At 44.1% G+C, this 16,399-nt stretch overlaps 1 protein-coding gene across 1 annotated transcript in view; it reads left to right on the top strand.

Moving 5' to 3' along the window:
- Window positions 1-3,573: 3,573 nt before the first annotated feature.
- Window positions 3,574-16,399, top strand: part of LOC121564193 (general transcription factor 3C polypeptide 1-like) — a gene marked incomplete at its 5' end in the record, with an annotated part of 41,101 nt that continues 28,275 nt past the window's right edge. Inside the window, 6 exons of the mRNA XM_045219781.1 lie at window positions 3,574-3,751; window positions 4,111-4,234; window positions 4,352-4,484; window positions 4,834-4,909; window positions 13,588-13,779; window positions 15,215-15,363. Of these exons, the coding sequence (XP_045075716.1) occupies window positions 3,574-3,751; window positions 4,111-4,234; window positions 4,352-4,484; window positions 4,834-4,909; window positions 13,588-13,779; window positions 15,215-15,363 (852 nt within the window). The remainder of the gene's footprint in view (window positions 3,752-4,110; window positions 4,235-4,351; window positions 4,485-4,833; window positions 4,910-13,587; window positions 13,780-15,214; window positions 15,364-16,399) is intronic.

Here is a 16,399-nt window from a genome sequence, read left to right as displayed (position 1 = left end):
GAAATGTTTGCACATTTATTGAAAATGAAATACAGAAATATCTAATTTACATACAGTGGGGAAAAAAAGTATTTAGTCAGCCACCAATTGTGCAAGTTCTCCCATTTAAAAAGATGAGAGAGGCCTGTAATTTTCATCATAGGTACACATCAATTATGACAGACAAATTGAGGAAGAAATTCCAGAAAATCACATTGTAGGATTTTTTATGAATTTATTTGCAAATTATGGTGGAAAATAAGTATTTGGTCACCTACAAACAAGCACGATTTTTGGCTCTCACAGACCTGTACCTTCTTCTTTAAGAGGGTCCTCTGTCCTCCACTCGTTACCTGTATTAATGGCACCTGTTTGAACTTGTTATCAGTATAAAAGACACCTGTCCACAACCTCAAACAGTCACACTCCAAACTCCACTGTGGCCAAGACCAAAGAGCTGTCAAAGGACACCAGAAACAAAATTGTAGACCTGCACCAGGCTGGGAAGACTGAATCTGCAATAGGTAAGCAGCTTGGTTTGAAGAAATCAACTGTGGGAGCAATTATTAGGAAATGGAAGACATATAAGACCACTGATAATCTCCCTCGATCTGGGGCTCCACGCAAGTTCTCACCCCATGGGGTCAAAATGATCACAAGAACGGTGAGCAAAAATCCCAGAACCACACGGGGGGACCTAGTGAATGACCTGCAGAGTGCTGGGACCAAAGTAACAAAGCCTACCATCAGTAACACACTACGCCGCCAGGGACTCAAATCCTGCAGTGCCAGACGTGTCCCCCTGCTTAAGCCAGTACATGTCCAGGCCTGTCTGAAGTTTGCTAGAGTGCATTTGGATGATCCAGAAGAGGATTGGGAGAATGTCATATGGTCAGATTAAACCAAAATAGAACTTTTTGGTAAAAACTCAACTGTCGTGTTTGGAGGACAAAGAATGCTGAGTTGCATCCAAAGAACACCATACCTACTGTGAAGCATGGGGGTGGAAACATCATGCTTTAGGGGCTGTTTTTCTGCAAAGGGACCAGAACGACTGATCCGTGTAAAGGAAAGAATGAATGGTGCCATGTATCCGTGAGATTTTAAGTGAAAACCTCCTTCCATCTGCAAGGGCATTGAAGATGAAACGTGGCTGGGTCTTTCAGCATGACAATGATCCCAAACACACCGCCCGGGCAACGAAGGAGTGGCTTCGTAAGAAGCATTTCAAGGTCCTGGAGTGGCCTAGCCAGTCTCCAGATCTCAACCCCATAGAAAATCTTTGGAGGGGAGTTGAAAATCCGTGTTGCCCAGCGACAGCCCCAAAATATCACTGCTCTAGAGGAGATCTGCATGGAGGAATGGGCCAAAATACCAGCAACAGTGTGTGAAAACCTTGTGAAGACTTACAGAAAACGTTTGACCTGTGTCATTGCCAACAAAGAGTATATAACAAAGTATTGAGAAACTTTTTGTTATTGACCAAATACTTATTTTCCACCATAATTTGCAAATAAATTCATTAAAAATCCTACAATGTGATTTTCTGGATTTTCTTTCTCATTTGTCTGTCATAGTTGACGTGTACCTATGATGAAAATTACAGGCCTCTCTCATCTTTTTTAGTGGGAGAACTTGCACAATTGGTGGCTGACTAAATACTTTTTTTCCCCACTGTAGGTATTCACACCCCTGGGTCAATACTTTGTAGAATCAACCTTTGGCAGCGATTACAGCGGTGAGTCTCTAAGAGCTTTCCACACCTGTGGATTTCAAAATAATTCAAGCTCTGTCAAATTGATCATTGCTAGACAACAATTTTCAGGTCTTGTGGTAGATTTTCAAGCACATTTAAGTCAAAACTGTAACTCGGACACTCCAGAACATTCACTGTCTTCTTGGTAAGCAACTCCAGTGTAGATTTGGCCTTATTTTAGGTTATTGTCCTGATGAAAGGTGAATTAATCTCCCAGTGTCTGGTGGAAAGCAGACTGAACCAGTTTTTCCTCTAGGATTTTCCCTGTGCTTAGCTCCATTCCGTTTCTTTTTTATCCTGAAAAACTACAAGCATACCCATAACAAGCATACCCATAACATGACGCAGCCAACACTATGCTTGAAAATATGGAGCGTGGTACTCAGTAATGTGTTATTGGATTTGCCCCAAACATAACACTTTGTATTCAGCACAAAAAGTTAATTGCTTTGCCACATTTTATGCAGTATTACTTTAGTGCCTTGTTGCAAACAGGATGAATGTTTTGGAATATTTTTTATTCTGCAGTCTCCCTCCTTTTCACTGTCAATTAGGTTAGTATTGTGAAGTAACTACAATGTTGTTGATCCATCAGTTTTCTCCTATCACAACCATTAAACCAAAGATTTTTATAACTAACCCAAGATAGACCAGAGCCTTTCATTTCCAATGGTAGCAAATGAATAATAGTGGGCAGAACAAGCAAGGAGGTGGGCAGAGCCAAGCACGAGCTAGTAAAATCCTATTGGCGCATTTTAGCATGTATTTGCATATTTCTATTAGGGAACGCCTACTCTGTGAAGTGCGCGTGTGCAATAACTCAATTTGCCTTTGCACAACGCCATTTTTTGAAACTTTGGCAAAGGGTAAAGTCCACTCTGTTTGTTACAGATTTTAGTTTTTAGGAACAGAAAACTGTATGGAGATCAAGTGTTTTGTCGATGAGAAAATTAGCAGAATGTTGGCCAAAATCCATCTCTCTCCATCTTCTCCCACTGCCGGCCACTGGGCTTCCTCTCATCACCATATTTGGTAGTGAATGGAAACGTCAACCGGATGCTTCACAGTTATACATCCGGTGAAATATCTGGCTCATTGTTCGATCTGTGATTTAAAATCTGTAACTGTTTTAAAGTCACCATTGGCCTCATGGTGAAATCCCAGAGCGGTTTCCTTCCTCTCTGGCAACTGAATTAGGAAGGATGCCTGTATCTTTGTAGTGACTGGGTGTATTGACACACCATCCAAAGTGAAATTAATAACTTCCCCATGCTCAAAGGGATATTCAACGTCAGCTTTTTTTATTACCCATCTACCAATAGGTGCCCTACTTTGGGAGGCATTGGAAAACCTCCCTGGTCTTTGTGGTTGAAATTCGATGCTTGACTGAGTGACCTTAAAGATAATTGTATGTGTGGGGTACAGAGATGAGGTAGTCATTCAAAAATCATGTTAAACACTATTATTTCACACAGAGTCCATGCAACTTATTATGTGACTTGTTAAGCCAATTTATTTAGGCTTGCCATAACAAAGGGGTTCAATACTTATTGACTCAAGACATTTCAGCTTTTAATTTGTAATTAGTGAACATTTCGAAAAACATAATTTCACGTTGAGATGATGGAGTATTGTGTGTGTGTACCAGTGACAAAAACAATATACATTTAATCCATTTTAAAAACAGGCTGTAACACAACAAAATGTGGAAAAAGTCAATGCGTGTGAATGAAGGACTTTATTGTTCATGTATTCTATGTTTTAACTCATAGATTTTGACAAGGTGTTGCGCTAATTAGCTATCTCTATTTAGAATCTGCTTCTCTCTCTCTCTCTAGGTGTATCTGTATGTGAAGCGTAACTGTATGATAGTGGACACTACGACGTGTGAACCTCACTATAACCTGGTCTTGGAGACCAGGGTGTTTGAGAGACGCAGATACACACTGAACACCCTGACAGACGTAGACAACTACTGGTTTGACCTGCTGTGTGTCTGCCTCAACACACCACTAGGTAGGCCACACACAGAAACAAGTGCACGCACACACTCACTAAAACACACACATAGACATGCAAAAACTATCACTATCGACGATCTGCCTGCATGCACATGCTACTCTCTCTCTCTCTCTCTCTCTCTCTTCTCTTCTCTTCTCTCTCTTCTCTCTCTCTCTCTTCTCTCTCTCTTTCTCTCTCTCTCTCGCGCCCTCCTCTCTCTCTCTCTCTCTTTCTCTCTCTCTTTCTCTCTTCTCCCTCTCTCTCTTCTCCTTCTCTCTCTCCCTCTCTCTCTCCCTCTCTCTCTCCCTCTCTCCATATCCTTCTCTCTCTCATCCCTCTCTCTGTCTCTTTCTCGCTCCCTTTATCTCTCCCAGGTGTGATCAGGAAGGAGCGGCCGAAGAAAAGCTCCACCTCCAAATCCCAGGAGGAGGAGGAGCCAGTCAGGGTTCCCGTGGAGACAGACCGCCACAGGTTCCGCCACCTGGAACACATGCTCAAGTAAAGGGGAAGAGAGAGTGTGTGTAACCTGTGTTTGTAACCTGTGTGTGTGTGTGACCTGTCTAACGTGTGTGTGTGTGTGTGTGTGTGTGTGTGTGTGTGTGTGTGTGTGTGTAGGGGCAGCAGGGAGGTGTGTGAGGCAGCAGTAATACCAGGTGATAGTAAAGGAGCAGGAGGTCTGGACTCTGACTTCTTCGGACATCTCAAACGCAACTGGATCTGGACCAGTCATCTGATGAGAACCAAGAGGGTAACACACATAATAAAACACACACAATAAAACACACACACAGACACACACACACACACACACTAATACTAACACACACACACACTAATACTAAAACACACACTAATACTAAAACACACACACACACACTAAAACACACACACTACACACACACACTAAAACCTACACACACACACACTAAAACACCTGTGTGCACAAATAGACTGACCGGTATTATTATGTTGTGTCTATAGAAATATGAAATATCTCCACATTTAGTGCTCTAGAATTGTAAGACTTTTCGTGCTCTGGAATATTAAGACTTTTAGTGCTCTAGAATTGTAAGTGGTCATTTGAATGTGTGTTCTAGAGCAACAAACAGTATGAGTCCAGTAACACAGTGAGACTGAAGAGTCTACTGAGCAAACATCTGGCCATGGATATAGGTGAGTTACACTCCTGTCTGTCTGTGTTTCTACATATATACACACTCACCGGTCAGTTTATCACGTGAATGGATCGCGCCTACAGACACTGATTCACGTGGCCGTGGCTTGCTATATAAAGCCGGCAGACAGGCATCAAGGCATTCAGTTACTGTTCGATTGAACGTTAGCATGGACAAAACAAATGACCTAATCGACTTTGAGCGTGGTATGATCGTCGGTGCAAGGCGCGCCGGATCCAGTATCTCAGAAACGGCCGTCCTCCTGGGCTTTTCACGCACGACAGTGTCTAGGGTTTACCGAGAATGGTGCAACAAATAGAAAAACATCCAGTCAGCGGCAGTCCTGTGGGCGAAAACAGCTCGTTGACGAGAGAGGTTGAAGGAGAATGTCAAGAATCGGTATGGACTCACCAGCAGAGACTCGCTGATAGATATAGAAAGCTATGGACTCACCAGCAGAGACTCGCTGATAGATATAGAAAGCTATGGACTCACCAGCAGAGACTCACTGATAGATATAGAAAGCTATGGACTCACCAGCAGAGACTCGCTGATAGATATAGAAAGCTATGGACTCACCAGCAGAGACTCGCTGATAGATATAGAAAGCTATGGACTCACCAGCAGAGACTCGCTGATAGATATAGAAAGCTATGGACTCACCAGCAGAGACTCGCCGATAGATATAGAAAGCTATGGACTCACCAGCAGAGACTCGCCGATAGATATAGAAAGCTATGGACTCACCAGCAGAGACTCGCTGATAGATATAGAAAGCTATGGACTCACCAGCAGAGACTCGCTGATAGATATAGAAAGCTATGGACTCACCAGCAGAGACTCGCTGATAGATATAGAAAGCTATGGACTCACCAGCAGAGACTCGCTGATAGATATAGAAAGCTATGGACTCACCAGCAGAGACTCGCTGATAGATATAGAAAGCTATGGACTCACCAGCAGAGACTCGCTGATAGATATAGAAAGCTATGGACTCACCAGCAGAGACTCGCTGATAGATATAGAAAGCTATGGACTCACCAGCAGAGACTCGCTGATAGATATAGAAAGCTATGGACTCACCAGCAGAGACTCGCTGATAGATATAGAAAGCTATGGACTCACCAGCAGAGACTTCGCTGATAGATATAGAAAGCTATGGACTCACCAGCAGAGACTCGCTGATAGATATAGAAAGCTATGGACTCACCAGCAGAGACTCGCTGATAGATATAGAAAGCTATGGACTCACCAGCAGAGACTCGCTGATAGATATAGAAAGCTATGGACTCACCAGCAGAGACTCGCTGATAGATATAGAAAGCTATGGACTCACCAGCAGAGACTCGCTGATAGATATAGAAAGCTATGGACTCACCAGCAGAGACTCGCTGATAGATATAGAAAGCTATGGACTCACCAGCAGAGACTCGCTGATAGATATAGAAAGCTATGGACTCACCAGCAGAGACTCGCTGATAGATATAGAAAGCTATGGACTCACCAGCAGAGACTCGCTGATAGATATAGAAAGCTATGGACTCACCAGCAGAGACTCGCTGATAGATATAGAAAGCTATGGACTCACCAGCAGAGACTCGCTGATAGATATAGAAAGCTATGGACTCACCAGCAGAGACTCGCTGATAGATATAGAAAGCTATGGACTCACCAGCAGAGACTCGCTGATAGATATAGAAAGCTATGGACTCACCAGCAGAGACTCGCTGATAGATATAGAAAGCTATGGACTCACCAGCAGAGACTCGCTGATAGATATAGAAAGCTATGGACTCACCAGCAGAGACTCGCTGATAGATATAGAAAGCTATGGACTCACCAGCAGAGACTCGCTGATAGATATAGAAAGCTATGGACTCACCAGCAGAGACTCGCTGATAGATATAGAAAGCTATGGACTCACCAGCAGAGACTCGCTGATAGATATAGAAAGCTATGGACTCACCAGCAGAGACTCGCTGATAGATATAGAAAGCTATGGACTCACCAGCAGAGACTCCCTGATAGATATAGAAAGCTATGGACTCACCAGCAGAGACTCGCTGATAGATATAGAAAGCTATGGACTCACCAGCAGAGACTCGCTGATAGATATAGAAAGCTATGGACTCACCAGCAGAGACTCGCTGATAGATATAGAAAGCTATGGACTCACCAGCAGAGACTCGCTGATAGATATAGAAAGCTATGGACTCACCAGCAGAGACTCGCTGATAGATATAGAAAGCTATGGACTCACCAGCAGAGACTCGCTGATAGATATAGAAAGCTATGGACTCACCAGCAGAGACTCGCTGATAGATATAGAAAGCTATGGACTCACCAGCAGAGACTCGCTGATAGATATAGAAAGCTATGGACTCACCAGCAGAGACTCGCTGATAGATATAGAAAGCTATGGACTCACCAGCAGAGACTCGCTGATAGATATAGAAAGCTATGGACTCACCAGCAGAGACTCGCTGATAGATATAGAAAGCTATGGACTCACCAGCAGAGACTCGCTGATAGATATAGAAAGCTATGGACTCACCAGCAGAGACTCGCTGATAGATATAGAAAGCTATGGACTCACCAGCAGAGACTCGCTGATAGATATAGAAAAGCTATGGACTCACCAGCAGAGACTCGCTGATAGATATAGAAAGCTATGGACTCACCAGCAGAGACTCGCTGATAGATATCGAAAGCTATGGACTCACCAGCAGAGACTCCGCTGATAGATATAGAAAGCTATGGACTCACCAGCAGAGACTCGCTGATAGATATAGAAAGCTATGGACTCACCAGCAGAGACTCGCTGATAGATATAGAAAGCTATGGACTCACCAGCAGAGACTCGCTGATAGATATAGAAAGCTATGGACTCACCAGCAGAGACTCGCTGATAGATATAGAAAGCTATGGACTCACCAGCAGAGACTCGCTGATAGATATAGAAAGCTATGGACTCACCAGCAGAGACTCGCTGATAGATATAGAAAGCTATGGACTCACCAGCAGAGACTCGCTGATAGATATAGAAAGCTATGGACTCACCAGCAGAGACTCGCTGATAGATATAGAAAGCTATGGACTCACCAGCTCCCTCTTTCCCCCGTTGTGCTATTCTCCCGCTATCCCGTTGTGACCGTTAAGCTTCATAATCTAAAATAATGTGACGGGTGAAATGAAGAACGTCACAAGTTAACTGCAGGTATTCACTTTAAAAAGTAGCTACAAATATTCAATATTATTGAAAAAACTTCTAAGAAATAGTTCTGATTTGTTTTGACGGTATTGTTAAACCATCCTGTGGCTTTTTCTCCAAAAAAATAACATATATATACAGTATATACAGTATACCGCCCAAGCCTAGTGTGGCTGTCTGTGTATATCAATGGGATGGTGAATATGAAAATATGTAGGAGGGTGGGAGAGAATGGATGAGTGGAGGCATAGGGTATATGTTGTGGGAGAATGGATGAGTGGAGGCATAGGGTATATGTTGTGGGAGAATGGATGAGTGGAGCCATAGGGTATATGTTGTGAGAGAATGGATGAGTGGAGGCATAGGGTATATGTTGTGGGAGAATGGATGAGTGGAGCCATAGGGTATATGTTGTGGGAGAATGGATGAGTGGAGCCATAGGGTATATGTTGTGGGAGAATGGATGAGTGGAGGCATAGGGTATATGTTGTGGGAGAATGGATGAGTGGAGCCATAGGGTATATGTTGTGGGAGAATGGATGAGTGGAGGCATAGGGTATATGTTGTGGGAGAATGGATGAGTGGAGGCATAGGGTATATGTTGTGGGAGAATGGATGAGTGGAGCCATAGGGTATATGTTGTGTGAGAATGGATGAGTGGAGGCATAGGGTATATGTTGTGGGAGAATGGATGAGTGTAGCCATAGGGTATATGTTGTGGGAGAATGGATGAGTGGAGGCATAGGGTATATGTTGTGGGAGAATGGATGAGTGGAGCCATAGGGTATATGTTGTGTGAGAATGGATGAGTGGAGGCATAGGGTATATGTTGTGGGAGAATGGATGAGTGGAGCCATAGGGTATATGTTGTGGGAGAATGGATGAGTGGAGCCATAGGGTATATGTTGTGTGAGAATGGATGAGTGGAGGCATAGGGTATATGTTGTGAGAGAATGGATGAGTGGAGCCATAGGGTATATGTTGTGGGAGAATGGATGAGTGGAGCCATAGGGTATATGTTGTGTGAGAATGGATGAGTGGAGGCATAGGGTATATGTTGTGAGAGAATGGATGAGTGGAGCCATAGGGTATATGTTGTGTGGAGAATGGATGAGTGGAGGCATAGGGTATATGTTGTGAGAGAATGGATGAGTGGAGCCATAGGGTATATGTTGTGAGAGAATGGATGAGTGGAGCCATAGGGTATATGTTGTGTGAGAATGGATGAGTGGAGGCATAGGGTATATGTTGTGGGAGAATGGATGAGTGGAGCCATAGGGTATATGTTGTGGGAGAATGGATGAGTGGAGGCATAGGGTATATGTTGTGTGGAGAATGGATGAGTGGAGGCATAGGGTATATGTTGTGGGAGAATGGATGAGTGGAGCCATAGGGTATATGTTGTGGGAGAATGGATGAGTGGAGGCATAGGGTATATGTTGTGGGAGAATGGATGAGTGGAGCCATAGGGTATATGTTGTGGGAGAATGGATGAGTGGAGCCATAGGGTATATGTTGTGGGAGAATGGATGAGTGGAGCCATAGGGGTATATGTTGTGGGAGAATGGATGAGTGGAGCCATAGGGTATATGTTGTGTGGAGAATGGATGAGTGGAGGCATAGGGTATATGTTGTGGGAGAATGGATGAGTGGAGCCATAGGGTATATGTTGTGGGAGAATGGATGAGTGGAGCCATAGGGTATATGTTGTGGGAGAATGGATGAGTGGAGCCATAGGGTATATGTTGTGTGGAGAATGGATGAGTGGAGCCATAGGGTATATGTTGTGGGAGAATGGATGAGTGGAGGCATAGGGTATATGTTGTGAGAGAATGGATGAGTGGAGGCATAGGGTATATGTTGTGGGAGAATGGATGAGTGGAGCCATAGGGTATATGTTGTGGGAGAATGGATGAGTGGAGGCATAGGGTATATGTTGTGAGAGAATGGATGAGTGAAGGCATAGGGTATATGTTGTGAGAGAATGGATGAGTGGAGGCATAGGGTATATGTTGTGGGAGAATGGATGAGTGGAGGCATAGGGTATATGTTGTGAGAGAATGGATGAGTGAAGGCATAGGGTATATGTTGTGAGAGAATGGATGAGTGAAGGCATAGGGTATATGTTGTGAGAGAATGGATGAGTGGAGGCATAGGGTATATGTTGTGAGAGAATGGATGAGTGGAGGCATAGGGTATATGTTGTGAGAGAATGGATGAGTGAAGGCATAGGGTATATGTTGTGAGTGAATGGATGAGTGGAGGCATAGGGTATATGTTGTGAGAGAATGGATGAGTGAAGGCATAGGGTATATGTTGTGGGAGAATGGATGAGTGGAGGCATAGGGTATATGTTGTGGGAGAATGGTTGAGTGGAGCCATAGGGTATATGTTGTGGGAGAATGGATGAGTGGAGGCATAGGGTATATGTTGTGGGAGAATGGATGAGTGGAGGCATAGGGTATATGTTGTGTGGAGAATGGATGAGTGGAGGCATAGGGTATATGTTGTGGGAGAATGGATGAGTGGAGGCATAGGGTATATGTTGTGTGGAGAATGGATGAGTGAAGGCATAGGGTATATGTTGTGAGAGAATGGATGAGTGGAGGCATAGGGTATATGTTGTGAGAGAATGGATGAGTGAAGGCATAGGGTATATGTTGTGGGAGAATGGATGAGTGGAGGCATAGGGTATATGTTGTGGGAGAATGGTTGAGTGGAGCCATAGGGTATATGTTGTGGGAGAATGGATGAGTGGAGGCATAGGGTATATGTTGTGGGAGAATGGATGAGTGGAGGCATAGGGTATATGTTGTGTGGAGAATGGATGAGTGGAGGCATAGGGTATATGTTGTGGGAGAATGGATGAGTGGAGCCATAGGGTATATGTTGTGGGAGAATGGATGAGTGGAGCCCTAGGGTATATGTTGTGGGAGAATGGATGAGTGGAGCCATAGGGTATATGTTGTGGGAGAATGGATGAGTGGAGCCATAGGGTATATGTTGTGGGAGAATGGATGAGTGGAGCCATAGGGTATATGTTGTGGGAGAATGGATGAGTGGAGGCATAGGGTATATGTTGTGGGAGAATGGATGAGTGGAGGCATAGGGTATATGTTGTGGGAGAATGGATGAGTGGAGCCATAGGGTATATGTTGTGGGAGAATGGATGAGTGGAGGCATAGGGTATATGTTGTGGGAGAATGGATGAGTGGAGGCATAGGGTATATGTTGTGTGGAGAATGGATGAGTGGAGGCATAGGGTATATGTTGTGGGAGAATGGATGAGTGGAGGCATAGGGTATATGTTGTGTGGAGAATGGATGAGTGGAGGCATAGGGTATATGTTGTGGGAGAATGGATGAGTGGAGGCATAGGGTATATGTTGTGTGGAGAATGGATGAGTGGAGGCATAGGGTATATGTTGTGGGAGAATGGATGAGTGGAGCCATAGGGTATATGTTGTGTGAGAATGGATGAGTGGAGGCATAGGGTATATGTTGTGTGAGAATGGATGAGTGGAGGCATAGGGTATATGTTGTGTGAGAATGGATGAGTGGAGCCATAGGGTATATGTTGTGGGAGAATGGATGAGTGGAGGCATAGGGTATATGTTGTGGGAGAATGGATGAGTGGAGGCATAGGGTATATGTTGTGTGGAGAATGGATGAGTGGAGGCATAGGGTATATGTTGTGGGAGAATGGATGAGTGGAGGCATAGGGTATATGTTGTGTGGAGAATGGATGAGTGGAGGCATAGGGTATATGTTGTGGGAGAATGGATGAGTGGAGCCATAGGGTATATGTTGTGTGAGAATGGATGAGTGGAGGCATAGGGTATATGTTGTGTGAGAATGGATGAGTGGAGGCATAGGGTATATGTTGTGTGAGAATGGATGAGTGGAGCCATAGGGTATATGTTGTGGGAGAATGGATGAGTGGAGGCATAGGGTATATGTTGTGGGAGAATGGATGAGTGGAGGCATAGGGTATATGTTGTGGGAGAATGGATGAGTGGAGCCATAGGGTATATGTTGTGGGAGAATGGATGAGTGGAGCCATAGGGTATATGTTGTGGGAGAATGGATGAGTGGAGGCATAGGGTATATGTTGTGAGAGAATGGATGAGTGGAGGCATAGGGTATATGTTGTGGGAGAATGGATGATTGGAGGCATAGGGTATATGTTGTGGGAGAATGGATGAGTGGAGGCATAGGGTATATGTTGTGGGAGAATGGATGAGTGGAGGCATAGGGTATATGTTGTGGGAGAATGGATGAGTGGAGCCATAGGGTATATGTTGTGGGAGAATGGATGAGTGGAGCCATAGGGTATATGTTGTGGGAGAATGGATGAGTGGAGGCATAGGGTATATGTTGTGAGAGAATGGATGAGTGGAGGCATAGGGTATATGTTGTGGGAGAATGGATGAGTGGAGGCATAGGGTATATGTTGTGGGAGAATGGATGAGTGGAGGCATAGGGTATATGTTGTGGGAGAATGGATGAGTGGAGGCATAGGGTATATGTTGTGGGAGAATGGATGAGTGGAGGCATAGGGTATATGTTGTGGGAGAATGGATGAGTGGAGGCATAGGGTATATGTTGTGGGAGAATGGATGAGTGGAGGCATAGGGTGTATGTTGTGGGAGAATGGATGAGTGGAGGCATAGGGTGTATGTTGTGGGAGAATGGATGAGTGAGTTGATGGATTGGTGCAAGTGTGTCTGAGTGGAAGAGAGGGAGGGGAAAAGATGGGAGGTTGGGGGACAAGCTTGTCTTGGGTGGGGAAGGAAGGGAAAAGGATGGGAGGTCGGGACAAGCTTGTCTTGGGTGGGGAAGTAAGGGAAAAGGATGGGAGGTCGGGACAAGCTTGTCTTGGGTGGGGAAGGAAGGGAAAAGGATGGGAGGTAGGGACAAGCTTGTCTTGGGAAGGAAGCGAAGAATGTATCTATACTACAAGGTCATTGTACTTATCACTAAAAATAGAAATCACACAAAAATAAATATTAGAGCCTTTTTAAAACATGGAGAAAAGAACCAGGTATAGACGGCTGAATTTGAATTAACTTTCTGGGACAAAGTAACGCCCCTTTTTACGCAAATGACAGCTCATGTGTCACTCAATTCAGTAAATTTAACGGATTCTACAAGAACCAATATCACTCCCAAAAAACACAACCCTATGGAACAATCGTTGGATAGCTTTTTAGAATGCACCGATTTTTTTAATTGGTCCACGTGGAACACTAAAGGCATAGAAACCGTAACTGACGTACACAGACACAGTTGAAGTGGGAAGTTTACATACCCTTAGGTTGGAGTCATTAAAACTCGCTTTTCAACCACTCCACACATTTCACACTAAGGTGTGTGTGAACTTCCCACTTCAACTGTGTGTATATATGTGTGTGTGTGTGTGTGTGTGTGTGTGTGTGTGTGTGTGTTCATCTCTGTCCCCTGAAGGTCCTAAGTTCCCCGGGCCCCTGTCCTCTAAGCAGGGGGTCCCAGCAGGGTTGAGGGTGGAGGAGGAAGTGGTCCATATCGCCACTGAGTCCTCCAATAGGAACCAGCTGGTTAAAGGAGGGAAGAAGCAGAGGAGGAAGAGAACCATCAAACAGAAAAAGCTGGTCAAAACACCACGCAAGAAGAAGAAAGGTGGGTCCGTACACGCAGACACACACTTGTGCGGAGCGGTTAGTGCTTTCTTAGGTCGGTTCGGTTTCGGTTAGATTTACGGTTTCGGCAATTAAAAAAAAAAAAAAACATTAAATGCACTATGCATTATGTGGGTTGAATGCTGTAGCAACACAGAATAAAACTATTAATAAAAGTCCCATGATGGTAGTGACTGGCCACTACTGCTTATCACTTATTAACCATTTATTCACATTACTTTAATAAAATATTTCAGTTGTTGTGTATATTACATTAGTTTTATTTGATGACTATCATTTCATTCCAAGTCATCATCTCATCTCTACAGAGCTGCTGTCTGACTAAATCACTATTTTAGTAGTTCTTCAAAGTAAATAAGGCAGACTTTTATGACTGCTGAATACCGACTATCAATCACTTAGATCATGTATTTTCAGGAAGAGAAACTTAGCGTAGAAACTGCTCTCTACGTATCTCTCTCGATCTCACATTCTTCGTCTCTCTTACATAGCAGGTGTAAAAGAAACCCAGAACAGATAAGTAGGCGGCGCAATGGATTATGGTCGTTGTAGTTCATTATCAAGTTTTCTGCGCTAAACTTTGTAGAACATTGGCCTGTTGGAAACTACAACTCCCTACTACATCCCACAGTTCAGACATGATCAGATTTATCTCTAGAGAAACTGCAGCCCAATGTGCGCATTGAGCTCACAGAAAACAAAAAACGAAACAAATATTTGTTTTTATTTATCCCGTATTTTACCAGGTAAGTTGACTGAACACATTTTCATTTACAGCAACAACCTGGGGAATAGTTACAGGGAGAGGAAGGGGGATGACTGAGCCAATTGGAAGCTGGGGATGAGTAGGTGGCCATGATGGTATGAGGGCCAGATTGGGAATTTAGCCGGGACACCGGGGTTAACACCCCTACTCATACGATAAGTACCATGGGATACTTAGTGACCACGTCGCATCCGAAAGACAACACCCTACACAGGTCAATGTCCCCAATTACTGCCCTGGGGCATTGGGATATTTCTTTAGACCAGAGGAAAGAGTGGCTCCAACTGGCCCTCCAACACCACTTCCAGCAGCATCTGGTCTCCCATCCAGGGACCGACCAGGACCAACCCTGCTTAGCTTCAGAGGCAAGCCAGCAGTGGGATGGAGGGCGGTATGCTGCTGAACCAATATCGCTCATTTAGTCGTTTAAAAACTGAAATAACCGACGTTTCAGTTAATCGCTCAGCACTAGCACACACACACACTGTTTTTTTCTTTGATTGTTGGGAATTGTTGTTATTATCCAGTGGAGGAAGAAACTGATCATGGTGTGAAGTGGATGATGGTGATGATAAAGGTGGTGGTGGTGATGATGAAGGTGATGGTGATAAAGGTAATGATGGTGACAGTGGTGTGTGTGTGTGTTCAGTAGAGGAGGTTAAGAAGCGTACCCCAGTCCATGATGAAGCAGACCATAAAGCTCTGACTATGATGACCAGACGGAGAGTAACATGGAGCGTCAGGGAGGACTCTGTTCTCATCCTCTGTAGAGTCGCTTCACACTTCCTCAACCGCAAGGTAGATACACACACACACACACACACATACTGGCACACACACACTTCTCATGATATGAAGTGGTGTCACACGTCAATATGTCTGTCTCTGTCTCTCTCTCTCTGTCTCTCTCTGTCTCTCTCTGTGTCTCTCTCTGTGTCTCTCTCTGTGTCTCTCTCTGTGTCTCTCTCTGTGTCTCTCTCTGTGTCTCTCTCTGTGTCTCTCTCTGTCTCTCTCTGTGTCTCTCTCTGTGTCTCTCTGTCTCTCTCTCTCTCTCTCTCTCTCTCTCTCTCTCTCTCTCTCTCTCTCTCTGTCTCTCTGTCTCTCTCTCTCTCTGTCGCTGTCTCTCTCTCTGTCGCTGTCTCTCTCTCTGTCGCTGTCTCTCTCTCTGTCGCTGTCTCTCTCTCTGTCTCTCTCTGTCTCTCTCTGTCTCTCTCTGTCTCTGTCTCTCTCTCTGTCTCTGTCTCTCTCTCTCTCTCTCTGTCTATCTCTCTCTCTGTCTATCTCTGTGTCTCTGTGTCTCTGTCTCTCTGTCTCTGTCTCTCTGTCTCTGTCTCTCTGTCTCTGTCTCTGTCTCTGTCGCTGTCTCTCTCTCTCTGTCTCTCTCTCTCTCTCTCTCTCTCTCTCTCTCTCTCTCTCTCTCTGTCTCTCTCTGTCTCTCTGTCTCTCTCTCTCTGTCTCTCTCTCTCTCTCTCTCTCTGTCTCTCTCTGTCTCTCCTTCTCAATTTTTTTTTCAATTCAAGCTGCTTTATTGGCATGAAAAACATTGCGTCAATATTGCCAAAGCAACAATGTATACAATATACATTGTAAAAAAATAATAATAAATAATAACAAATAATAATAAAAATGGTAGTAAATAATAATAAATAAAAAACAACAATAAAATGGTAACAGTCAATAGTATAAATATAATAAATATACAAATCTAAATATGGAAAATGAAACTATAACTAACTTATAACTAAATAACAATATTAAGTACGTTACTATTTACTATGCAGATGTTATTATTCAGTGTCCCTCAGGCTATGGCAGGCAAATACATATTTGGCTG

This window comes from Coregonus clupeaformis, unplaced genomic scaffold, assembly GCF_020615455.1.
Source record: "Coregonus clupeaformis isolate EN_2021a unplaced genomic scaffold, ASM2061545v1 scaf2738, whole genome shotgun sequence".
Taxonomy (NCBI): domain Eukaryota; kingdom Metazoa; phylum Chordata; class Actinopteri; order Salmoniformes; family Salmonidae; genus Coregonus; species Coregonus clupeaformis.
Note: the sequence above shows the minus strand (reverse complement) of the source record. Positions and strands in the feature narration are given on the sequence as shown.